Consider the following 26,707-nt stretch of genomic DNA (forward strand, 5'->3'; position numbering starts at 1 on the left):
TCAACACCAGGAGGTATTTATTATTATTAATCACTTCTTACTACACTTTAGATTCTACTCAAACATTAAACTCAGTTAAATCTCACACATCAACATCAAACAGCCTGAACACTTTTACACTTTTAAACGTCTCACTGTGAGCATCATATCTGACCACTAGGGGGCAGAAGACCTGGAAACAGTGGTGGAGGAGTTAATGCAAGTTGAAGGTTCTTCTGTATCCTCCTCCTCCGTCACGTTAGAGGCTTGTTTACACTTCAGTACATGCTGCAGACATAGCAGAGCTACGTTAGCCATCTTTAAGATCTACCAAGCACAAAATTCTTGATTTAAAATATCTGAAGTTATTACAAACTTTGCAGGTTATGATATGAAACTCAAAAAGTCTCTTAACTTTTAAAAACTTGTGAAAAAGAAACACGAAGAGGAAAAACTTTTGCTGGAGGGCTAGCTTGATTTTCAGTCAAACTTCCAGCGGTCTGGCGCTAAAGGTCTTCTTCGTCTGCCGCCAGGCGTTCTCTCTTTACAGAATCAAACTCTGACCTTTGTTTTCTACGATTCAACTTTAGAAAGTCAAACATTTCACAAACAAAAAACTTCTAAACACTTCATTAACCACTGACGGTCAAATATTCAGCTCTGGTGGATCGTTAGCTGATGACGTAGCTAACATGTTAGCGCATGCTTATGAAGGACAGTGAGAGCCAGAGGGACTCAACCACACAGCTGAAGTTCCATAAACCAAAAACTACAACCTTTAAACTCTAAAACCTGCAACAGGTTTATCTCTATGTAACATAAATAAACATAAGAGTTACTGAGGGGTGCTTTAATCACAACTCTACATGCATGAACTTTTACTTTTTAACAACAAGAACAAAGTTTTCACTCAACATGAATAATGAAGCAGCAAAACAATATTTTATTCTGAAACTTTTCTAGTTTTCGTAAGCAGCAGGTCTGGAGTTCTGCTTCCAGGAAATAGCCACATCCTTCCACACTGACAAATCCCCTCCATGTCACTTAACAATTCACCAAACAGACTACAACTAATCCACATCAACACCTAGGGGCCTTAAATCAGGCTTCACTCAGACAACTCTCTGCCCTCAACACTTCCTGTACCAACCAGCTCACTATCCTTCACAGTGGAGGTCTATAGAAACATATTTCCATGGTTAGACAGTCAAACACACACACACACACACACACACACACACACAGACACACACACACACACACACAAACACACGCACACACACACACACACACACCACACTCTTCACACACACGGCAGAAACACAGCTGGAGTCTGGGAGGCTGCAGAGATTCACTCAGCGATCTGCAGGAACACAAACAACAAGTTAGACAGCTTTTATTTTGTAGTAATTATCTAACATCAGATTAAAAGTGTAACTACCAGATTAGACGCTTTTATTTTGAAGGAATTAACTACCTAAAGATGTTAAGAGTTACATCTAACAGGTTGGAAAGCTTTTGTTTTGTAGTAATTAACTACCTTAGATCAAATCGCAAAACCTCTTATTTTGTAGTAATGAACTACCTTCAGATTAAAAGATAGCCACCTACTAGTAAGAAAGCTTTTATTTTGTAGGAACTAACTAACTTAGGTCTAAAGGGTAACACCTACTAAGTTAAAATACTTTTATTTTGTAGAAACAAACAACCTTCAGATTAAGATAGTAACACCTAGTATTTCAGAATGCTTTTATTTTGTAGTAATTAACTACCTTAAGATCTAAAGAGTAACTACCAGGTTAGAAAGCTTTTATTTTGCAGTAATTAACTACCTTCAGGTCAAAAGAGAAACTAACATGTTGGAATGCTTTTATTTTGTAGTAATAAACTACTATTGGATCTAGAGAATAACTACTAGGTTGGAAGGCTTTTATTTTGAAGTACTTAATTACCTTCAGGTCAAAAGAGAAACTACCTAGTTGGAAGGCTTTTATTTTGTAGTAATTGACTACCTTTAGGTTAACTAACATGTTGGAATGCTTTATTTTGTAGTAATGAACCAGCACCTACCAAGGCGACCTTGCTGGTCTGTTCTTTGGTTCTGATCCGCAGCTTGTTCACGGTGGTCTCGGCGATGTCGGCTCTCTCCTCGGCGTCGTCCAGCTCGTGTTGCACTTTCCTGAATCGCACCGAGGTGCAGCTCACCTGCTCCTCCTGGTGGACGAACGCAGGAACAACACTCTGATTAAATCACCTGAAGGGACTGGATTTAATTTACACCGTGAACACGTCCAACAAAGACTCACGGCGGTCTCAGCCTGTCTCTTGTAGCCCTTCACTTTGGTCTGCAGTTTCTCCACGAGGTCCTGCATCCTGAGCAGAGTCTTCCGGTCCTCCTCGGTCTGCAGGGTGGACAGAGACTTGTCAGAGGAGGGGACAAACAGAGGGTCTGAGGGACAGGTGAGGGACGTGACGGGGGTCTAACCTGGTACATCATCTCTTTGCATCTCCTCTCGTAGCGTCGCACGCCTTTCTGATACTCCTCGCTCTTCTTCTGCTCCACCATCAGCTCCGTGTGCAGCTCCCTCACCTGCAGACACAGCAGGGGGCGGGGTTACTCGCTCACCTGTCTCTCTGCAGGCATGTCCTTCAAACAGGAAGTGGAATTAAAACCGTCTCTTACCTTCGTCTCCAGTTTATAAAGCTGCTTCTTCCCTCCCTTCAGCGCCATCTGCTCCGTCTCGTCCAGTTTCACCTGGAGCTCTGTGGGACACAAAGAGCCGTCACCGTCCCTCACCTCAGAGAGAGGCAGGTACACTCTTCATCATCATCATCATCATCATCATCTTCATCATCATCTTTACCTTTAACCGTAGATATCATGTTCTTCTTCATCCTCTCCAGCATGTTGCTGCTGTCCTGCTCCTTCTTCAGCTCCTCGGCCATCAGAGCCGCCTGCTCCAACATGACATCATCATCAGGATCAGAGATGCAGATTTAAGGTACATGAACTTTATAATCAGAGGTCAGAGGTCAGAGGTCAGGACTCACATCAGTGATGGCCTTCTTGGCTTTCTCCTCGGCGCTGCGACTCTCCAGCACGGCCTCGTCCACCTCTCCGCTCAGCAGAGACACGTCGGCCTCCAGCTTCCTCTTGTTGTTCACCAGACCGGCGTTCTGTGGCGGCCATTTTTACAGACATTAATTTAAAGCTGTTTTACTGATGATGCTCCACCTTGTCGTGGCGTGTGGAGTTACCTGAGTGGAGAGCAGGTTGGCTTTCTCAGACACCTCCACCAGCTCGTGTTCGGCCATCTTGCGGATGCGGTCGGTTTGTTCCAGGACGCCGCGCAGCTCCTCTTCCTCGGCCGTCATCAGGGAACAACGCCGCTCCAGCAGGACGATCTGTTCTCTCAGCTGATTGGTTAAGTGGACTTTATCTTCCAGGTCCACCTGCTGCTCTTTGACCTATCAGAGGGAGGATATCAGAGCAGAGGACGAGAGGAGGAGGAGATCTTTAGTCCACAAAAACACGGTCCTGATCTACTGAGGCAGGATCCACATGTTAGCAAACCCTCTCTCTCCTCTCTCTGCCTGTCTCTCACTTTAACTCTTCCTGTCCCATTAAAGTTACTAACCATAGACCTGGTTCTGGAGTCCCTGAGCTCCCTTGTCTCGTAGGTTCCTCTGGATCTCTGCTGTAGATTCCTTTTTTGGGGTCTGTTATTCATCCTTTCTTTCTTTCTTTCTTTCTTTCTTTCTTTCTTTCTTTCTTTCTTTCTTTCCTTCTTCCTTCCTTCCTTTCTTTCTTTCTTTCTTTCTTTCTTTCCTTCTTCCTTCCTTTCTTTCTTTCTTTCTTTCTTTCTTTCCTTCTTCCTTCCTTCCTTCCTTCCTTCCTTCCTTCCATTCATTCATTCATTCATTCATTCATTCATTCTTTCTTTCTTTCTTTCTTTCTTTCTTTCTTTCTTTCTTTCAATCTATCTTTCTTTCTTTCTTTCCTTCCTTCTCTCCTTCTTTCTTTCTTTCATTTCCTTCCTTCCTTCCTTCCTTCCCTCCTTCCATTCATTCATTCATTCATTCATTCATTCTTTCTTTCTTTCTTTCTTTCTTTCTTTCTTTCTTTCTTTCTTTCTTTCTTTCTTTCTTTCTTTCATTCCCTTTTCCCTTCCTTCCTTCCTTCCTTCCTTTCTTTCTTTCTTTCTTTCTTTCTTTCTTTCTTTCTTTCCTTCCTTCTCTCCTTCTTTCGTTCTTTCATTTCCTTCCTTCCTTCCTTCCCTCCTTCCATTCATTCATTCATTCATTCATTCATTCTTTCTTTCTTTCTTTCTTCCTTTCTTTCTTTCTTTCTTTCTTTCTTTCTCTCCTTCTTTCTTTCTTTCATTCCCTTTTCCCTTCCTTCCTTCCTTCCTTCCTTCCTTTCTTTCATTCCTTTCTTTCTTTCTTTCTTTCTTTGTTCTTTCCATGTTTCTTCATCCTTTATGTCTCCTTTTCTCATCCCATCCTTTCCTTCTATCCTTTCCTTCCCCATTTCTTCTCCTCTTTTTCTTTCTTCTGGTCTCCCTCTCTTCTCTCTTTTCTTAGACCTTTCTGGAGTCCCTGAGCTCCCTTGTCTCGTAGGTTCCTCTGGATCTCTGCTGCTGTGGACGTGGTCCAGACTCCAGCTGCTACAACTACTACTATCCGTCTCCCCACTATCATCTCTCTCTCTCTTCATCTCCCTCTATCCCTCTCTCCAACACGGTCTCAGATTCAGATGTGTGTCTAACATGAGTCTGGTCCTGCTGGAGGTTTCTGCCTGTTAAAGGAAGTTTGTCCTTGCCACTGTAACTTGCTAAATGCTGCAAAGTGCTCTGCTCATGGTGGATTAAGATGAGATCAGACTGAGTCCTGTCTGGAAGATGGGACTGGATCTGGTCCTGGTCTTGATGTTGGGTCTTTGTTGATGTCTCAGGTGACTTCACGGTGAGGTGAGCTCACCTGTGTCTGAAGGTGTCTGATGAGCCTCTGGTTCTCTGCCGCCTGCTTGTTGGCGTGTCCCAGCTGGATCTCCATCTCGTTCAGGTCGGACTCCATCTTCTTCCTCAGACGAACCGCCTCGCTGCGGCTTCGGACCTCCGCCTCCAAATTGGCCTGCATGGTCTCCAGGGAGCGCTGGTTGCTCCGCCTAGTGGACAGCAGTGGTATTACAACTCCCACCCTTCTATATCTAACTCCATGTCATGGTTTACATAGGTTTAAACTCTTATCTCATGAACCATATCTCAAAATGTCTCTGAGCTTCCAGGAACATTAATACCTGAGGTTTTCAATCTCTTCGTCTTTCTCTGAGATCTTGCGCTCGATCTCGGTCCTCATCTGCTGCAGGTCCACCTGAAACCTCAGGGTCTTGGTCTCCTCGTGCTCCAGAGTCCCCTGTGGGGAGAACACAGGTTATAAAGGTGAGTTAGTGAGCAGAGGTTTAACATCTGTCTCCAGAAGGGGACTCGGTTACCTCAGCTTCCTCTAGAGCGGCTCTGATGTCGCTCTTCTCTACGTCCAGGATCTTCCTGGTTCTCTCCAGCTCGTAGATGGTCTTCCCCCCAAGACTGATCTGATCCGTCAGGTCCAGGATCTCATCTGGAAGAGTTTAGCAAATGAACATGAAGTCTACATCCCAACAGACCTGACGTAGTTCTTATAAACCGTCTGATTCAGAGGAGACGGACGGAGGGAGGGAGAGGTTACCCTGCAGGTTCTTGTTCTCTCGTCTGATGGTCTCCAGCTGGTCCAGAGCCTCTTCGTAGGAGTTCTTCAGTTTAAAGAGCTCGGTGCTCAGATTGCGGGACTCTCTCTGTGACGCCTCCAGGTCCGTCTGACTCTCCTCAAACTTCAGCTTCCAGTCGCCCAAGATCTGCATCCAACAACACAAAGAAAGCACAAGCGTGTTCCCATGAGGTCTACAGACCCACGGAGCCAGAGTTCAGTATGTCGAGGGTGTTCTGCTGTTTCTGACCGACCTTGTCAAAGTTGCGTTGCTTCTTATCCAGAGCCAGAGCCGCAGAGTTGGAGCGCTCCAGCTCAACCACCAGGTCTTCGATCTCCGTCTGCAGACCCAGTTTGGTTTTCTCCAGAGATGAACACTTGGCATGAGACGACTCCACAGCTTCCTCTGAGGTCTGAAGCTTCACCACCAGCTTCTTCCTGCAAACAGAAGCAGAAGGGTTCACTCTGAGCCCAACAGGGGGGGTCACAGAGTCACAGAGAGGGTTTAAAGGGGGTCAGGGTGTCTCACTTTGCGTCCTCCAGCTCCTCGATCCTCAGCACGGCGTCCGTCTCGTACTTGGTTCTCCACTGAACCACCTGGCTGTTGGCTTTGGACAGCGCCCTCTGCAGCTCGGCCCTCCCCTCCTGCTCCTCCTCCAGCTGCTCCTTCAGCAGACTGCAGTCGTGACGGGACGAGTGCACGGCGTGAGCCAGCGACACACGAGCCTGAAACACACACACATTTATTTACACTCTCGTCCTCAAAGAATACACCAACATACATAAACACAGTGGAGCGGTTTGATCTGATATCAGAGGTTCAGTCTCACTTTGCTCTCCTCCTCCAGCTGCCTCTTCAGGTCGTCAAAGTTTTGGGAAACCCCGGCCTTGGAGCGCTGCAGCTGACTGATCATGGCGTCACGCTCCTCCAGACGACGGCTGTACTCGGCTGGGATACGATCACAGAGAAGAGGAGGAAGAACTTTAGAGAAGCATCAGTTATTCTATGTTTCAGCAGCCATCAAACAGATCGTCTTTGATACAGGCTGAAAACACTTCCACTAAAATTGTGTGTGTGTGTGTGTGTGTGTGTGTGTGTGTGTGTGTGTGTGTGTGTGTGTGTGTGTGTGTGTGTGTGTGTGTGTGTGTGTGTCGTACCTGTCTCTGTCACAGCTCTGGCTTTCTGTGCAGAAACCTCCGTCAGCTGTCTCTGCAGCTCGTCCGCTCTACCCCTGCTCTCATTCAGCTGGTCCTCAAAGACCCTGCACATCTTCTCCATAGCTCCCTGCACACACACACACACACACACACACACACACACACACACACACACACAGATACAGTAATGCATCATCAATTCAGCAGTTATATTAGCTGATGATTGCACCTTGTCAAGAGGCATGGTAATGTCCGAGCAGTTTGAAAGGTGGAGTTGTTTTCTGTGATAGAAGGGTCTGATGATGAAATGTTGTATTAAGAGTCTTAAAGGTCAAGGTCTTAAATCCACAAAGTCAGGACATCCTGGTGGACAAATTAACATCTTATATGTGTCGTTGTGAAAGACAAAACGAGGGAATCTAATATTTAAAATGGTGCAAGTCTGTTTTTCCAGGTGTGGTCCCATCAGTTTTTCCTCTACAGGTGGACTGGTTTGTACCTTGGTCCTGGACAGATGCTCCATGTTGGAGGTCAGGTCTTCGGCCTCCAGTCTGAACTCGGCCTTCTCCTTCTCCAGTTTCTGCTTGGCTCTCTGCAGAGCGTCGATCTGCTCGCTGAGCTCCGTCACCGCGTCCGAGTGCTTCTTCCTCAGAGTGGCGGCCGTCGCCTCGTGGTGAAGCCCCGCCTCCTCCAGCTCCCGGCGTAGCTTCAAGAAGTCGGCCTCCCGCTTCCTGTTGGACACAGAGTAAGAGACTGGATCTGATCCGGTCTTGATGATCATGCAGAGACAGTCTAAAGGTGTCTCAGAGCGATGCAGTGAAAGGTGAAGACGATGACCTGTTGAGAGCGATCTGAGCAGCTGAAGCTCCTCCCGCCTCCTCCAGTTTCTCTCCGAGGTCCTCCAGCTCTCTGGCGATGTCGTTCCTCTGGCGTTCAGCTTTAGTCCGCCACGCTCGCTCCGCCTCCAGCGCCTCCTCCAGCTCCTCGATACGAGTCTGAGGGAGAGATCACAACACAGACATTCAGCTGCAGCTTAAAGCTTCAGATGTTAAACAACATCTACTCTGGGATCAGTCCAACCTGAAGCTCCTTCATCTTCTTCTGAATCTGAGTGTTCACGCTCTGCTCGTCCTCCATCTTGGACTGGACCTGACCCAGCTCAAAGTCTTTCCTTCAGAGGGAAGAAGAAAACATTGTTACAGAGAGGTGACCCTCGTCTGAATCAGACTCCACACTCTGGAGTTCTGTCCTCACTTTTTCAGTCTCTCCTCCAGCCCTTCCTTCTGGTTCTCCAGGTCCTTCACCGAGTCCACGGACAGCTTCAGATCCCCCTCCAGCTTACGCTTGGTCCGTTCCAGATCCACACGCAGCTTCTTCTCCAGCTCCAGGGAGCTCTCCACCTGCAGGAGACAGAGGAGGCTCACTGTCAGACTTCATGGTTTAGCTTTTACTTTCATTTTCCAACAACCTGAGAAACATTTACAGATCCTTGATTATATAGAGGACGTTCTTAGAGCCATGACAGAGGGTTAGAGTCATGTAGGGGGGTTTTAACAGTCTTTAAGGAGTTTCTAAAGGTCCATTGGGGGGTTTTAAGAAAACATGTTGAGGTTTTTAGTCCTTGTTGTCAGCGAGAATCCTGTGAACGCTTCTGGACCTTGGAGTAACTTTGGATTTGTCAGGGAGAAATTATCATGAGAAACAGCTGTCCATTCGTCCATTAGTAATTGGAGGATCTGATATCTCTGTTAGTTAATGAGGTGACTTTTGGTGTTCTTGTGGTTTCTGCACCCCATAGGAATGGTATCACCCAATGGCAGCTCCATATGTTTTGTCTGTATCCAGGAAAAACAGCTGAGTTTGGAAAGCAAATAAGACCGAATGCAAACTGACAAAGCAGAAACCATGTTCCAGTTGGATACCTGTAGACTTCAGGTGATCCTTTATGAACAGCTGTCTGCATGCAAGATCGTCTCTCAACTCCAAGCGCACTGTCAAGGAAGTCTTGGTGGTACCTATAGTCGTTCTTCAACCACAGGAACTTTACCCCTGAACTACGTGCGTTTGGACCGGTGGACCCAGGGTCTAAATTTAGTTCAGGGGTAGATAATCTCCCCCCTAAAAAGCCCCTGCTAGGGGGGTAGTACTTTTCAAAGGTCTTTCAGGGGGCGGGGCCTGCAATGCTGATCATGTCTGATTGGTAGATTAACCTCAGTGTTTTTATTCCTCCCTCCGTCCACAATAACATCACACACATCTGTGATTCTCTTGATTTCTCTTTCTTTCATTAGTTTTTATTTGTTCTATCTTTTTTGTATGTGTGTGTACTTTTCAAAAGAAGAAGCTGTGATTCTCTTGATTTAGCAGCTTGTAACAGTAGTCTTCTCTCAGCCCACCGTGAATGCGTCTCTCCTCCCGGTGTTCCGGTTTTAAAAGTGACCCTGTAAACTGGAGCCCTTCAGCTGAACGTGTCAGTGTTTGTGGAGTTTACACAGCTGTTGAAACACAGAGGGAGTTCCTGGGAATGCAAACTAGTTTAGTTTTTATTAAGATTTCAAAATATCCTCATCAGATATTTAATGATGGTCTAAAGACGTTTATGAGGGATGCATCCGGCTGAGAGTCTCCAGTTAACAGGGTCGCCGTTTAAACCAAAACACCGGGCGATCTCTGCGATCACGGCTTTTTGAGTTCCAAAGGATTTTAAAGCCGTGTTGAAACGTCTTTGCTACTCGCGCTTATCTCCTCTCACGTGTTGATTCAGTGAATCCATCTGTGATGAAATATAGCACCATCTAAAACAGACCAGCTGTTAGCTTCATGCTAACAGGCTAACTGTTGTGTTGATTCATTCTTTGCTTTTCATGTTTTTAACCGCAGGCGCAAAATATTCACTTTTTTCATGTTTTTCTGCTTTTGGAGCACAATTTCAAATTTGAGGAAAATTCCTTTTTTCAACAGGCTCCGGATCAACTGTTCTGTCAATTTTTTTTTGTCAATTTTTTTTTTGTCAATTTTTTTTTCAAATGTTTTTTTTTTTTTTTCAGTTTTTTTGTCAAATTTTTTTTCAAAAAAAAAAATTCTGTCAATTTTTTTTTCAAGAAAAAATGTTATCAATTTTTTTTTTTGGCAATTTTTTTTTTTGCAATTTTTCTGTTAAACTTTTTCAAAAAACATTCACATTCATTGTTTTTCCCATCTGTGATGAAATATAGCACCATCTAAAACAGACCAGCTGAGTCTCTTCATGCTAACAGGCTAACTGTTGTGTTGGTCAGAATGATACCTGCCTGTCCGTCTGCTTCTATGGTGTCATCTGTGATGAATGGCATTCCTCTTTGTGTTACTGCCCTCTACTGGTCTGGTGGTGTAGTGCATTTACTTTTTTTCCTCCATACGTCACTGACCTGATTTACACAATCTACCCGGGACTTCAGCCCGCAGTGGAAACACAGACAACAATGGGGGACCAGGAACCTTTTAGTTCAGGGGGAAGTAGTTCTGGGGGCTAAAAGACCCCAGGACTCTTGGTTGAAATGCACCTTATATCTTTGGTTGCTAACCATTGTCTAGACTGGAAGCCATGAAGAGTTGGGCGATCATCATCAGACGATGACTGGTTCAGGGAGCAGAGAGTGTCTGACTTGGTAGCACACCTTGATGATGATCTTACCTTCACCTTGTACTTAGAGGTGGGCAGACATGCAGACGTGTTAGTATGACGGCTCTTCCAGTCTTACGTTGTCCACTTGCTGCTCCAGCCGAGTCTTGGCCTTGGCCAGCATGTTGACTTTGTCCGCCTGAGCCTGCAGGTCGTTCAGCGCCTGCTGGTGAGCTTCCTGCAGAGCTCCCTTCTCTCTGGTGAGAGCGGCGATGGATTCATCCAGAGCACACATCTCCTGAGACAAGTTCTTCACCTGAAGGAGGGAGTAAAACAAACTCATCGTCAGACGGATGCTGGAACTTCAAGAAATCAAGAACAGAATAATGTGTGTTTGTTCACACCTTGTTCTCCACTCCGTGTCTCTCCTTCTCCACTTTGGCCAGAGTAATCTCCAGATCGTCCACGTCCTTCTTCAAGGCGACCACCTCGTCATCCAGCTGACGCTTCTTGGACGTCAGGGTGGCGCTCACCTCCTCCTCGTCCTCCAGACGCTCCTGCATCTCCTTCAGCTTGGACTCCAGAGAGATCTTAGACTGAATCAGCTGGTTGCAGCGATCCTCTGCATCTGTCAGGTTGTCCTGCTCCTGGACGATCAAAAGGGACAAAAGGTACAGAGCTTCAGGCGTGGTGCACGGGGACAGCAGCTGGAAGTGGTCTTAAAGGGACTTCGAGGTCTTTGACTTACAGCCTGAACCTGCAGAGTCAGATCATTCTTCTCCTGAACCAGAACCACCTGCCGCTCCTCCGCCTCCAGACGCTTCACCTCTGACCTGACGGAGAAACCACAAACCCAGGACAGAGATGAGACCACAATCCAAGGTCTTTACTTTTAGATCCAGAGAGGGGGCGTTCACACAGCCGGTCAAACAGAAGAGGTTCAGACCTGTCGAAGGCTTCTTTCAGCTTCTTGAACTCCTCTTGAAGAGCAGCCAGCTCCTTCTCCACCTGAGCGCTCCTCAGCAGGGGGCGGAGCTTATAGAACAGCATCATCCATGGCCACGTCCTCACGGAGAAGAAGGATCTGAGGTCGAACTGGATCACCATTACAGCATCTCTAGAGGAAGGAAGAGCCACGACCGGGTTGGATCATTACTAACACCGCTGTGTGACGTGAACACTCGTGTGCACGCCAGTCGTCATAGTCACCTGTGCAGCATCATCTTCTGTCGCTCCATCCTCATCAGCTTCCCTCGGGACATGGCCTGGACGATGGTGAGGATCTGAGACAGCCGGGCGTCCCTCATGTCCTCCAGCAGACCCAACAGACCGGCTTTAAAGAACACCTGAGAGGAGGAGAGAGGGAGGAGATCTCACACATGTTGTTCTTCTCTTAAAGATAAACAATCAGAACAACAAACAGCAACTGTCCTCACCTTAGTGTGTCCGAACTTGTACTGGGTGTGGTCTATGTCCAGAGAGCCCAGCAGCTTCTCCACAGCCTTCCTGCTGTCCACAAACGAGCCCTCGGGGATGGCGTTAGGATTCAGGATACGATAACTGAAGAGAACAGGAACAAGAGGAGGATTAAAGGGAGACTGGACTGGATTTGTTCTCAGCTGAAGGTTCAGTTTGGAACTGACCGTTGCTTGAACTCAGCGTAGAAGATACGATTGGGAAAGCCCTTCCTGCAAATCCTGATCCCCTCCAGGACTCCGTTACACCTCAGCTGGTGGAGGACCATGAAGGGGTCCATCACACCTGTGAAGAAAAAAGACTGAACCTTCTGTCCACTCACTTCATGACAATAAGTCAGGTTTACTCTGCATGTCAGACGCTGATAGGAACTCTTTTCTTAACCTGGTCCAGGTTTCTTATCTGGACAAACGCAAACAGGTAAAATATCTAATAACTCGCCCCCTCACAGTCATCAACCAACATCAGTTTTTACCATTTTCTTTGTTTCAAATGATTCACCAGGTGAACTTTGGGGTTTGAACTGTAAGTTGGACTAAGCCCGGATCATATAAAACATGGACGCACTGGATTCTCTGTGACACCAACAGTTCATGTTTCAAATGAAAATGCTGACTTCAACTAACTCTGCAGACATTTCATATATCTGCTGCAAAAAATTGCATTTTCATACGGCATATTCCACTGCTTTGATCTCATTCTACTGCTTTGATCTCATTCTACTGCTTTGATCTCATTCTATTGCTTCAATCTCACTCTATTGCTTTGATCTCATTTTAATGCTTTGATCTAATTCTATTGCTTGTATCACATCTTATGACTTTGATCCCAAACTATTGCTTTGATCTCATTCCATTGCTTTGATCACATCCTACTGCTTTGATCTCATTCTATTGCTTCGATCTCATTATATTGCTTTGATCTCATTTTAATGCTTTGATCTAATTCTATTGCTTGTTTCACATCTTATGACTTTGATCCCAAACTATTGCTTTGATCTCATTCTATTGCTTTGATCACATCCTACTGCTTTGATCTCATTGTACTGCTTTGATAACAAGCTATTGCTTTGATCTCATTCTATTGCTTTGATCTCATTCTATTGCTTTGATCACATCCTACTGCTTTGATCTCATTCTATTGCTTTGATCACATCCTACTGCTCTGATCTCATTCTATTGCTTTGATAACAAGCTATTGCTTTGATCTCATTCTATTGCTTTGATCACATTCTATTGCTTTGATCTCATTCTATTGCTTTGATCACATCCTACAGCTTTGATTTCATTCTATTGCTTTGATCTCATTCTATTGCTTTGATCTCATTCTATTGCTTTGATCTCATTCTATTGCTTTGATCACATCCTACTGCTTTGATCTCATTATATTGCTTTGATCACATCCTACTGCTCTGATCTCATTCTATTGCTTTGATAACAAGCTATTGCTTTGATCTCATTCTATTGCTTTGATCACATTCTATTGCTTTGATCTCATTCTATTGCTTTGATCACATCCTACAGCTTTGATTTCATTCTATTGCTTTGATCTCATTCTATTGCTTTGATCTCATTCTATTGCTTTGATCTCATTCTATTGCTTTGATCTCATTCTATTGCTTTGATCTCATTCTATGTAATAACAGTCGCTAACTGTTAGCTGAGTCGATGCGTACACATCTCACTTCTAGCCTCAAAGTCAAAGATGGTGACAGCCACAATTTCAAACCTGAGTCTTTGAAACGTTAGTCCACAAACCGATGGAGTCTGAGTCTATGTGGACTTATTGTGTACAGTCCATTACTGTGATTGAATCTGTAGCTAAACAGGGCCAGACTTCAGTCTTCAGCCTCGGTCTGGTTACCTGGGTTCTTGGTCTCGTTGGGGATGATGCAGCGGACAAAGTGAGGCTGAGTGCTGCGCAGGTTAGCCATCAGCTTGTTGAGATTCTCCTGTGTTCAAACCAAAACAAAGGCCATGAGTTGAGTCTATCTTTGTCAGAATCAGCTCCTTTTTTATCACACCAGTCTGTCCAAGAGCTCCAACAGCATCTGTTAGAACGCCCGGTCTGAAGAACTCACCTTGTGTAACTGAGACACGGTCTGGAACGAAGCTGCTTTCCTCTTCCTCTGTCTGTTCTCAGACTTTGGATCAGCAGCTACACACCGACAGAAACATCACTTTACAAACACATCGTCTCTGCACCTTCATGGATTCATTCTCTCACAGTTTTTAACTTTCAAACTAGTTACCCATCTCAGAGCTGATGTAGTTCTCAAACAGTCCAGCCATCAGTTTGTTGGGGGATTTCTGGAACAGAGTCACCACCGTCTCGTTCAGAGGATCTCTGTTCTTATCCAGCCAGCCTGTGATGTTGTACGGAACCTGCAGGGAGATCAATCAGACATTTAGCTGTCTTTACTTCCTTCAGAACACATCTTAGATAACAATCAAGATGTGGAGTTCCCCAAGGCTCACTCCTCGGGCCTCTATGTTTCTCTGTCATCATGCTCCCTCCAGCTGAGCACGCTCATTCTTTATGCAGATGATGCAAAGATTTACACACTGAGACCTGCTGTGATCCCAAACAATCCATCACTTTGTGTATGACAATAATAAAACAGGAGTGATTTGGTTTGTTTCAGAGGGTTCTGATTGGTTTCTCCTAACATTCATCATCACAGTTAAATAAAAACTGAAGTGTTTGTTTTGTTCTGCTTAATGAAGTTAGTCTACTTTGATGACTCTTCCACTTTCTTTCAACACCGTGTTTAAATACTTCTATAAAAGCTGGTAACCTGAAGTCTCTCTCACCTGCTCCGCTCGTTACTAATACTGATGGACAGGATCCAGAATGAAAACGTCTGTAACCTGCTAAATTAGCATGCTAACCGAAGCTAACGTTTTAGCCACGTTGTTTTGATGCTAACGGAAGCTAACGGTTTTACCTCACCTTACGGTCTATGGTGTTAACAAGCAGAAATAAATGTTGTTTTCTATTCTAGTCTAGTCTAGTCTAGTCTAGTCTAATCTAGTCTAGTCTAGTCCGGTCTAGTCTAGTCTATTCCAGTTTCCTCTTTTCTTGTCTCGTCTTGTCCTGTCTCGTCTTGTCCAGCCCATTCCAGTCTAGTCTAGTCTAGTCTAGTCTGGTCTAGTCTAGTCTAGTCCAGTTTCGTCTTGTCTTGTCTTGTCTTGTCCGGCCCATTCTATTCTAGTCTAGTCTGGTCTAGCCTAGTCTGTGTCCAGTTCGTCCAGTCTAGTCTAGTCTTGTTTTGTCTAGTCTAGTCAAGTTTCGTCTTGTCTTGTCTTGTCTTGTCTGGCCCATTCCAGTCTAGTCTAGTCTAGTCTAATCTAGTCTAGTCTAGTCTAGTCTAGTCTAGTCTAGTCTAGTCTAGTCAAGTTTCGTCTTGTCTTGTCTTGTCTTGTCCGGCCCATTATATTCTAGTCTAGTCTGGTCTAGCCTAGTCCATGTCTAGTTTGTCCAGTCTAGTCTACTCTACCTGTAGTCCAGTTTCGTCTTGTCTTCTCTTGTCTTGTCGGTCGCATTCCATTCAAGTCCAGTCTAGTCTAGTCTAGTCAATTCCAGCCTAGTCCATTCTGTTCCAGTCCAGTCCATTCTATTCTATTCTATTCTAGTGTAGTCTAGCCTAGTCTAGTCTTGTCTAGTCTAGTCTAGTCTAGTCTAGTCTAGTCTAGTCTTGCCTTGTCTTGTCTTGTCTTGTCTTGTCTTGTCTAGTGTAGTCTAGTCTAGACTAGTCTAGTGTAGTCCAGTTCCTTCTTGTCTTGTCCGGCCCCGTCTATTCTTAGAAGCTTAATGTGTCTGAACTCTGTGGATTGATTTGACGTGTGATCAGTTTGTCTCTGGTGTTGCTCATGTTAGTGAAAGTTAATAACCATCGTCAATGGGTTTCGACCAATCAGGATCAAGCATCTTACCCAGCCTGAGGATCAGTAAGAGAGCCGGGTGATAAGGCGTGATACTCACCACTCCAGCGTAGTGAACCACCTCAAAGTGAGTCTCATATTTGCGCTTCTTGTCCGGTCGAGGTCTCTGGAAGTTCGGCGACTTCCCCAGATGGTTGTCGTAGAGTTTGGTTTTGAAGCTTTGGTCCGTGGCCTTGGGGAACATACACTCCTCCTCCAGGATGGACAGAATACCCATGGGCTGAAGAAAGGAAACAGACTTGTTGTTAATCTGTTCTCTTTAAAGTGTTGGATCTTGTCCAGAAGTCCTGACTAGCTCAAATATCCTAGACACTTTTCAGGGGTTGTAACAGAACAAGGTCCAAACTCACCCTCTCGATGAGGTTGATGCAGGACTGAAGGTCCAAACCAAAGTCTATGAAGGTCCACTCGATGCCCTCGGTCTTGTACTCCTCCTGCTCCAGGATGAACATGTGGTGGTTGAAGTACTGCTGCAGCTTCTCGTTGGTGAAGTTGATGCAGAGCTGCTCAAAGTTATTAAACTGCAGAGAGAAGAACATGTTGGTGTTTATAGATCATGAGGAGGGACATTAAAGGAACCAGACTCCTAAGCTAGCCCGCTTCATCTTTACCTCAAAGATCTCAAAGCCGGCGATGTCCAGGACTCCGATGAAGTATTGGCGAGGCAGAGCGGTGTACAGAGACGAGTTGATGCGACCCACCAGCCACTTAAACATGCGGTCATACGTGGCTTTGGCCAGAGCTGCCACGGCGTAGTTCACCTACACACACATGAGATGTGTTTGTACCTCGGTGTGATGTTTGAAGAGATATAACAGACTGATGTGGATCGGTTCATTGATCCCTTACCTGCTCCACAGTCTGTCCTTTCACTATCAACTCATTCCCCACTTTGACCCGTGGGTTCAGCAGACCCTTCATCAGCTCAGCAGAGTTAATACCCATCAGGTACGCGGCCTTATCGGCACCTGGACACAGAACACACTTCAGTATAAGAAACTTTATAACATGATCATATCGATGATGTCATAGATTGGATTGTAAATAAATCATTACTAAAACTCAAATTTAGATGATTGATTTTAATCTGTTGATCCTGTTTTTGGTCCTTCAGTAAAAACCTGTTTCCTGTGATCACTGAGACTCAGAATCTTTAAGGACAAGAGAAGAGGCTCGTTTTTTCTGTTCAGCTTCTTTTGCCATCCTATTCTATTCTAGTCCTGTCCAGTTCAGTCCAGTCCAGAACAGTCTAGTCTAGTCTAGTCTAGTCTATTCTATTATATTTGAGTCTAGTCTAGTCTAGTTTAGTCTAGTCTAGTCTAGTCTATTCTATTCTATTTGAGTCTAGTCTAGTCTAGTCTAGTCTATTCTATTCTATTTAACTCTACTCTACTCTAGTCTAGTCTAGTCTAGTCTAGTCTAGTCCAGCCTATTCTATTCTATTCTATTCTACTCTAGTCTATTCTAGTCTAGTCTAGTCTAGTCTAGTCTAGTCTAGTCTAGTCTAGCCTAGTCCAGTCTTGTCTTGTCTTGTCTTGTCTTGTCTTGTTTTGTCTGGCCTATTCTCTTCTATTCTATTCTATTCCAGTCTAGTCTAGTCTAGTCTAGTCTGGCCTATTCTATTCTATTCTATTCTATTCTATTCTATTCTATTCTATTCTACTGTAGTCTAGTCTAGTCTAGTCTAGTCTAGTCCGGCCTATTCTATTCTCTTCTATTCTATTCTAATTCAATCCAGTACATACTTTTCTATTTAATTCCATTGTAGTCTAGTCCAGTCCAGTCCAGTCTAGTCTGTTCCGTTCTAGTCTAGTCTTTCTCCGGTTTTAAAGAGTTTCGATCGTTTAGAGAGATGAAGCGGTCACATTTAGAGAACCTGATGTCAGTCCAGCAGGGTGGACTCTGATGTCAGATCTCTGATCAGGACTCTGACATCTTGTCTTTAACGATGAGGTCTGAGCTCGTCACAGGGTGGACTCTGAGGTCAGATCTCTGATCAGGACTCTGACATCTTGTCTCTAACGATGAGGTCTGAGCTCGTCACATGGTGGACTCTGAGGTCAGATCTCTGATCAGGACTCTGACACCCTGTCTCTAACGATGTGGTCTGAGCTCGTCACATGGTGGACGGTCTTACTCTCAGTGCCGTCAGCCTCAGCCTGCTCCTCTCTCTGCTTCTTCTTGAACTTCATGTTCCCAAAGTGCATGATGGCTCCGACGATCTTATAGCAGCCGTACTTCTCCTCCTGGGTGAAGCCCAGCGTGTCCATGGCGTGCTGCAGACACGTACCAACACGGATTAGATCTCACAGGTCACCAGAGAACAGCGAGCTCACACGGTCAGAGGGTTTCATTCTTACGTCTGTGAGCTTCAGCTCCTCTCCGTCGTTGATCCCCGCCACCTTGGTGTCCCCCTGAGAGCAGAAGTGGTAATCGTAGGGGTTGGTGCTCACCAGCAGCATGTCTGCAACAGGAGACAACAGCATCCATCACAGGGGAGAAGACAATGTCAGATTCACAACCATGAACTCAGGAAGATGTTTGAATTAAAGAGTGGTGGGCGGAGCTACCTTGCAGCTCTGGCTTGTGATTGGACATGATCTGGTAGTAGATGTGGTAGCTCCTCTCCCCGGGCTGCTGGAACACGACTCTGGACTTTTCTAGAAGATCTGATAAAATAAAACAAAAACTTGAGTTTACTACAAAGTGATGAATTTAAAAAATATCTATTAATTCATATTAATAAAATATTTAAAAATAATGATGAAAACATGATAAATTATAAAAACATTAATATTGTGTTTTTCAATGAATCCTCCTGTTATGTTCCTCTGGAACAGCTTAATGTTCCTGGGTCAATTTGACCCGGGGTATATTCAATAATCCAAAAATGTCAGAACCCAAAAAATCCAAATACACATTTTCTTAATCTAATTTTGAACTCCATTATAAACTATTTAAATCAAGATTTAGTCCACTGGTGTTCTTTAACTCTCACAGATCATAGTTCAATGAGGATAACTCACTAACAGTCTAGTCTAGTCTAGTACAGTCCATACCAGTCTTATCTAGTCTAGTCTAGTCCATTCCATTCCAGTCCAGTCTACTCTATTCTATTCTACTCCAGTCCATTATATTCCAGTCTCATCTCATCCTGTTCCTATTCTATTCTATTCTATTCTATTCTATTTATTCTATTCTATTCTATGCTAGTCTAGTCTAGTCTAGTCTATTCTACTCTAGTCTATTCTATTCTAGTCTATTCTATTCTATTCTATTCTACTCTAGTCTATTCTATTCTATTCTATTCTATTCTAGTCTAGTCTAGTCTAGTCTAGTCTAGTCTACTTTAGTCTTGTCCGGCCTATTCTAGTCTACTCTATTCTATTCTATCCTATTCTATTCTATTCTATTCTAGTCTAGTGTAGTCTAGTCTAGTCTAGTCTAGTCTAGTCTTGTCCGGTCTATTCTACTCTATTCTAATCTAGTCTAGTCTAGTCTAGTCTAGTCTAGTCTAGTCTTGTCCGGTCTATTCTCTTCTGGTCCTGTTTTGAAGGAATAAATTGCCTGGATTAGACTTTAAAAAGGTTAAGTTTGACCCGCAGTATATCAGGAGGGTTAATAAATGTTAACATTAAACACATCTTGAAACAAACTTTAGTATTAAACTGAAACACGTTAGAAATTCAAACAATCGTTGACTCCTGTAAGAATCTTAAACACGGCTCACAGATGTCGATGTCAGCGGACGCCAGCCTTCCTGTCGGCCCAAAGTGAATCCTGATGAACTTCCCCTGAGACGCACAAAAACACAGACTTCATGTTTCAGAACAGAACAGAACCGCTCATCCTCATCCTCATCCTCATCCTCATCCTCATCCTCATCCTCCATCCATCATCCTCATCCTCATCCTCATCCTCCATCCATCATCCTCATCCTCCATCCATCATCCTCATCCTCATCCTCCATCCATCATCCTCCATCCATCATCCTCATCCTCATCCTCCATCCATCATCCTCATCCTCATCCTCATCCTCATCCTCCATCCATCATCCTCATCCTCATCCATCATCCTCATCCTCATCCTCCATCCATCATCCTCATCCTCATCCTCATCCTCATCCTCATCCTCCATCCATCATCCTCCATCCATCATCCTCATCCTCATCCTCATCCTCATCCTCATCCTCATCCTCATCCTCATCCTCCATCCATCATCCTCCATCCATCATCCTCATCCTCATCCTCCATCCATCATCCTCATCCTCATCCTCACCCTCACCCTCATCCTCCATCCATCATCCTCCATCCATCATCCTCATCCTCCATCCATCATCCTCATCCTCATCCTCATCCTCATCCTCCATCCATCATCCTCATCCTCATCCTCATCCTCCATCCATCATCCTCATCCTCATCCTCATCCTCATCCATCATCCTCATCCTCATCCTCATCCTCGGACTCATCCTCATCCTCATCCTCATCCTCATCCTCATCCATCATCCTCATCCTCATCCTCATCCTCATCCTCATCCTCCATCCATCATCCTCATCCTCATCCTCATCCTCCATCCATCATCCTCATCCTCATCCTCATCCTCATCCTCATCCTCATCCATCATCCTCATCCTCATCCTCGGACTCATCCTCATCCTCATCCTCATCCTCATTCTCCATCCATCATCCTCATCCTCATCCTCATCCTCCATCCATCATCCTCATCCTCATCCTCATCCTCATCCTCCATCCATCATCCTCATCCTCATCCTCATCCTCATCCTCCATCCATCATCCTCATCCTCATCCTCGGACTCATCCTCATCCTCATCCTCATCCTCATCCTCCATCCATCATCCTCATCCTCATCCTCCATCCATCATCCTCATCCTCATCCTCATCCTCATCCTGATCCTCGGACTCATCCTCATCCTCATCCTCATCCTCATCCTCATCCTCCATCCATCATCCTCATCCTCATCCTCCATCCATCATCCTCATCCTCATCCTCATCCTCCATCCATCATCCTCATCCTCATCCTCACCCTCATCCTCCATCCATCATCCTCATCCTCATCCTCCATCCATCATCCTCATCCTCATCCTCATCCTCCATCCATCATCCTCATCCTCATCCTCATCCTCCATCCATCATCCTCATCCTCATCCTCATCCTCATCCTCCATCCATCATCCTCATCCTCATCCTCATCCTCGGACTCATCCTCATCCTCATCCTCATCCTCATCCTCGGACTCATCCTCATCCTCCATCCATCATCCTCATCCTCCATCCATCATCCCTTCATCACAAACGACTCTTTGACTCACGAAGCGAGACGAGTTGTCGTTGCGGATGGTCTTGGCGTTGCCGAAGGCCTCCATGGCGGGATTGGCCTCGATGATCTGATCCTCTAAATTCCCCTGAGTTCACACAGACAGAGAGAAAGTCAGAGTTTGAGTTGACCCTAACAGGATATTAAAATACAGAAACACACACACACTACACTTACCCCCTTCTTCACGTTCTCCCCCAGAGCAGCGACGATGGCGAAGTACTGAATCACTCTCTTGGTGTTGACAGTTTTTCCGGCTCCTGACTCTCCGCTGACCGGACAAACAAACCCACAGGACATTTACATTTACAGCTAGAAGCTAGGAGAGAACACCCAATCAATCAATATCCATCAAAGTCAGATCCAAGAACAAGACCCTGCTGCTGCAAGTACTTTCAGTGTGTCCTTATATACAGGTACAGAGTGAGCAGGCTTTACTGTAGTCCACCTATCATGCATGGCGTGTGTTATGTGTCATTTTAAGGGAATTTCTTAGAAACTTAAATCATATTTCTGTGAGAATATTTGAGTTTGACACAGATTTATTGGCAGATTGTCCACAGAGATGTGTGTCTGACTCACGTGATCAGCATGGACTGGTTCTCACGATCTGTGGAAGAAGAAGAGAGCAGTAAAGACTTGGTACGTTTCACAGAGTGTGTGTAACTCTATGTTTGTTTCAGCACTTTTTAAAACACCCTGGAGGTGGACGATGAAGCAGGACCCTGTGTCCATGTCTTCAGGAGTAATTAAGCTTTAAGAACATCTACAGTAGGTCCTCTCTGTCTTTCTAAGATGTCTGTCTTTACCTCAGACTGTATCAGAAATGTTAGAGGTGCAACAATACTTGTATCTGTATTGAACCGTTCGATACAGTGGTCTCAGTTTGGTACTCCCTGTAAAGGAACAATACACAGTTTTCTATTTATGTTATGAACCTCTGACGAGGCGCTCTGTGCTGAAGGTTCAGTGGATCTGCTCTGACTCCTCCAGGCTGCATTATCGAGCGCAGATCCACTGAACTACGCTCTCCTCCCACATTCATTCAGTCCTAGGGTGAATGTCCCAGGTCAGAGGTCAGAGGTCAGAGGTCAGAGGTCAGAGGTCACAGGTGACTCACTCTGCAGCAGGTCGGTGTAGGCGTTGTCAGCGATGGCGTAGATGTGAGGGGGTGTGTCCAAACGACGGCGTCCTTTATAGGCCGCCACCACCTCAGGGGAGTAGACGGGGAGCCACTTGTACGGGTTCACCGTCACACAGAAGAGACCGGAGTAGGTCTGCAGAGGATGGGACGCACGGGTGGACGAGACAGCATGAGTTGAACTTATCCTTCAACAGTTCAGACACACGATTCTCAAACCCCACATTGATGTGGAGCTTATTATAATGAATACACACATAGATCATCCACATGCTGTATCTGCGCCTCAGGTTGAAGAGGACTGAGGCCTCGTTCAGGTGGGTCAGCATGGCCATGTCCTCCATCATGTCAAACTTGGGAGGGTTCATCGGCTGCAGGTCTTCCTCTTTGACGATCAGAAACTGAAACACAGATAAACCACTTCATGGCAGACATCTGGATTACGTTCACCTTGCACACCCTAGTGGCCAAACGCTGCATTGCAGATTTCAACTCCACCAAAGATAAGCTAACTGGCTAACTCACCCGTCCATCCTTGGTCTCCACGGTGGTCTTATCCCCGTTCGGCTCCCTGACCTCCACCTCGATGTACGCTTCGACATCATCAGGCATCCAGATACGCTTCGTACCTGATGGATCATGAAACAGGTCTTTAGTCGGCTCTAAACTTACGTTCATCTGAATATGAATCCAGAGGTTTGAGGACCGTACCGTCAAAGGCCTGGGCTTTGGCCGCCAGCTGCTCCAGGTTGGTGAGTCGGAGGTATCGAGCCGCTTCTCCAAACTCGTTCAAATCCAGGAACCGAGACATCTGAAGACAGGAACACAGAGAAACAAACGTTCTTTAACTCAAGACTCAAGTTCTTTGTTTCCATTTGAAGCGCCATCCAGGATGTGAGAAGACACAGTGGTGGTTCACTTTTGAAGGAACCCCAAACTGTCTCTAAAATAGTAAATGTAGAGACCAATCAATCAACTCTTTCCAAACAGAGCCGGTCTAGACCGTCCTCTATGTTCTATTATTAACAAAGACCCAACATCAAGACCAGGATCAGATCCAGTCCCATCTTCCAGACAGGACTCAGTCTGATCTCATCTTAATCCACCATGAGCAGAGCACTTTGCAGCATTTAGCAAGTTACAGTGGCAAGGACAAACTTCCTTTAACAGGCAGAAACCTCCAGCAGGACCAGACTCATGTTAGACACACATCTGCTGAGACCGTGTTGGAGAGAGGGATAGAGGGAGATGAAGAGAGAGAGAGATGATAGTGGGGAGACGGATAGTAGTAGTTGTAGCAGCTGGAGTCTGGACCACGTCCACAGCAGCAGAGATCCAGAGGAACCTACGAGACAAGGGAGCTCAGGGACTCCAGAAAAGAGAGAAGAGAGGGAGACCAGAAGAAAGAAATGGGGAAGGAAAGGATAGAAGGAAAGGACGGGATGAGAAAAGGAGAGTGAGACCAGAAGGAAGGAAGGAAGAGAGAAAAAAAAAGAAAGAAAGAAAAGAATGGTAGACAGAAAACAAGGAAGGAAGGAAGGAAGAAAGGAAGGAAGGAAGGAAGGAAGGAAGGAAGGAAGGAAGGAAGGAAGGAAGGAAGGAAGGAAGGAAAGAAAGAAAGAAAGAAAGAAAGAAAGAAAGAAAGAAAGAAAGAAAGAAAGAAAGAAAGAAAGAAAGAAAGAAAGAAAGAAAGAAAGAAGGATGAATAACAGACCCCAAAAAAGGAATCTACAGCAGAGATCCAGAGGAACCTACGAGACAAGGGAGCTCAGGGACTCCAGAAAGGTCTATGGTTAGTAACTTTAATGGGACAGGAAGAGTTAAAGTGAGAGACAGGCAGAGAGAGGAGAGAGAGGGAAAGACAGGATCCCAGTGTGTCAGTCTAAGCCTATAGCAGCATAACTAAGACCTGGTCCAAGCCTGATCCAGCTCTAACTATAAGCTTTATCAAAAAGGAAAGTTTGAAGCCTACTCTTAAAAGTAGAGAGGGTGTCTGCCTCCCTGTTGGATGATGATGGCGCTCTCACACAGCAACATCAAGCGTTTCCTGTTGCTTGAACGCCCCCCTGGACTTGTCCCAGTGTCCCCTTGAAGCCCAGGCAGACCTAAACTAACCTATGATGTGAACAAACCGGCATGGCAGCCATTGAGCCGATGTGTCGGGCTTACCTCCAGCATTACTCTGGATTTCAGGCAGAGCTCTCAGCTGCCACGTGAGCTCAAGAGGATCCGTCTGAAATGCTGCGGCCTCTCCCCGCATTATTCCCTGTCCCCGCCTGAGCTCTCAGCCGCACACATCTTTAACTCTAAATACATTTTATAGTCCCAACATATCCGTCAGACCCCGTCAGAGGGCAGAAATGTTAATACCTGTTCTGAGAAGTCCGATCAAACCTGGGGCAGAGAGCTGAAAGAGGGCGAGGCAGGATCCTGCTGATGAATCCAGATACAGGAACAGGTTTTAGATCCAGGTCAGAGAGGGGTTTAATGGGACGGGTATAAAGTTCTCCTGATGTTGACCTTACAGTCCATTTGGACTTTACCTGGGATCAGTGTCATTTTGAATTATCTTTCAGGTAACATGATCCATTAATCTGAGGATCACATCAGTGTATCTTAAAGCCTATCAAACATCAGGAGTGTGTCAACATGCAAACCCCAACTAATGTTTCACCAACAGTTAGAAACTTTTCATTTACAAGCTTTAGATCCTGACTCTTAGGGCCTGTCTCCACTAACACACATGAGCGCCCACCACTTCAATCTCAAAGCATTCCCTTAGTTGTAAGTAACCGTTCAGTCTGTTTTAAAATGCTGTATTTGGTGGGACCAGTTCAGTGTACTGGTTTAGTCATGCACCCAATGTACAGAGGCTTTACCCCTCAAGCTAGCGGCTCAGGTTTGAGTTGAACAGGCTCTATCCACCGTCATATCCTCTCTGGATATTTGGCATAAAAGCCTGAAAATAAAACTTGCTTCATATTTGTTTTTCATTTAATTTGTTGAGGGGAGGTAGAGCGGGTTTCTCAATCCCTGGTCCATCCTACATGATCGTTGGACAAGAAACTGAACCACAGATACGGAGATAAAGAGATAAATCCTCTATTTTCCCTCTGTGGTCCATACATTTAAACTTACAGAGACCCAAACACATGCAGGGTCTCTGCTGCTCTTTGGGAAACTACCTCATAATTGAGTCGTGCAGAATTAGAGACTGAGCTTTTTAAAACATGTCAGATCAAATTCAGAAAGATAGGAAGTTTCATTCAGTAGTTTGGTCTGACTATCATCTTCACTCTGACCCATCTCTCTGTGTTTACAGTTGTGCTCATAAGTTTACATACCCTGACAGAATTTAGGATTTTTCAGAGAAGATGAATGATCAGAGAAACTTTTCTTTCACTCGTGGTTATTTTTGGATAAAGCCATTTATTGTCAAACATCTGTGTTTACTCTTATTAAATCATAAAGACAACAGAAACTATTCAAATGACCCTGATCTAAAGGTTACACACCCTGGTGATGTCGGCCTGATAACACGCACACAAGTTGACACAAACAGGTTTGAATGGCTATTAAAGGTAACCATCCTCACCTGTGTTCTGTCTGCTTGTAATCAGTGTGTGTGTAAAGGGTCAGTGAGTGTCTGGACTCCTGACAGACCCTTACATGTTTCATCCAGTGCTGCACTGACGCTTCTGGATTCTGAGTCGTGGGGAAAGCAAAATGATTGTGAAAGGATCTGCAGGAAAAGGTAACTGAACTGTATAAAACAGGAAAGGGATATAAAGAGATATCCAAGGACCTGAGCATGCCAATCAGCAGTGTTCAAACTCTAATTAAGAAGTGGATAATGAGGGATTCTGTTGAAACCAAACCATCAGGTAGATCAACAAACATTTCAGCTACAACTGCCAGGAAAACTGTTCGGGATGCAAAGAAAACCCACAAATAACTTCAGCTGGAATCCAGGACTCTCTGAAAACTCTGTGGTGTGGCTGTTTGAAGATGCACAACAAGGAGGCAAATAGGCTGCATGGTCGAGTCGCCAGAAAGAAAGCCATTGCTATGCAAATGACAACACAGTTGTTAATAAAATTGCGTCACCAGACTACTGACCATGAGTGAAAGGAAAGTTTCTGTTATCTTTCATATTCTCTGAAAAATGGCAAAGAAATCCTAAATCCTGCCAGGGGATGTAAACTTATGAGCACAACTGTAAGTTAAAGCTTCATTATAAAGACACTCAACAAAGTGGAACCCAGGTAGAGTACTCACGGTGCCGGGCTGGTCTGGTCTCATCCTGAGCTCTTGGTGGATGCAGTTGTG

The 26,707-nt window shown here is 45.0% G+C and overlaps 1 protein-coding gene across 1 annotated transcript; it reads right to left on the reverse strand.

Annotated features, from left to right (window-relative positions):
- Positions 1-26,701, reverse strand: LOC117821638 (myosin-7B-like). The gene is made up of 46 exons (XM_034696056.1): positions 26,657-26,701; positions 23,090-23,189; positions 22,904-23,007; positions 22,636-22,779; positions 22,358-22,514; positions 21,820-21,847; positions 21,415-21,508; positions 21,233-21,325; positions 19,634-19,697; positions 18,474-18,572; positions 18,264-18,367; positions 18,041-18,179; positions 16,753-16,871; positions 16,515-16,664; positions 16,254-16,424; positions 15,944-16,123; positions 14,211-14,343; positions 14,040-14,116; positions 13,823-13,910; positions 12,127-12,244; positions 11,920-12,043; positions 11,693-11,829; positions 11,430-11,600; positions 11,232-11,316; positions 10,888-11,130; positions 10,623-10,799; positions 8,137-8,282; positions 7,963-8,053; positions 7,720-7,877; positions 7,382-7,613; positions 6,883-7,009; positions 6,555-6,673; positions 6,254-6,450; positions 5,979-6,162; positions 5,707-5,872; positions 5,474-5,598; positions 5,279-5,394; positions 4,960-5,146; positions 3,238-3,447; positions 3,031-3,156; positions 2,844-2,934; positions 2,663-2,742; positions 2,465-2,569; positions 2,286-2,381; positions 2,050-2,193; positions 1-1,342 (listed from the first exon to the last, which is right to left on the reverse strand). The coding sequence occupies exons 1-46, from the start codon at positions 26,678-26,680 to the stop codon at positions 1,331-1,333; spliced, it is 5,835 nt and encodes a 1,944-aa protein (XP_034551947.1). The 5' UTR covers positions 26,681-26,701; the 3' UTR covers positions 1-1,330.
- Positions 26,702-26,707: the final 6 nt, after the last annotated feature.

This window comes from Notolabrus celidotus, chromosome 11 (genome assembly GCF_009762535.1).
Source record: "Notolabrus celidotus isolate fNotCel1 chromosome 11, fNotCel1.pri, whole genome shotgun sequence".
NCBI classification, from domain to species: domain Eukaryota; kingdom Metazoa; phylum Chordata; class Actinopteri; order Labriformes; family Labridae; genus Notolabrus; species Notolabrus celidotus.

Coding starts and splice junctions, on each gene's coding strand:
- LOC117821638 (XM_034696056.1), bottom strand. CDS start 26,680: ATGAGACCAGACCAGCCCGGCACC. Junction 18,573..19,633: donor GTCCGCTGACATCGACATCT/GTGAGCCGTGTT, acceptor TTATTTTATCAG/ATCTTCTAGAAAAGTCCAGA. Junction 12,044..12,126: donor TACGCTGAGTTCAAGCAACG/GTCAGTTCCAAA, acceptor TGTTCTCTTCAG/TTATCGTATCCTGAATCCTA.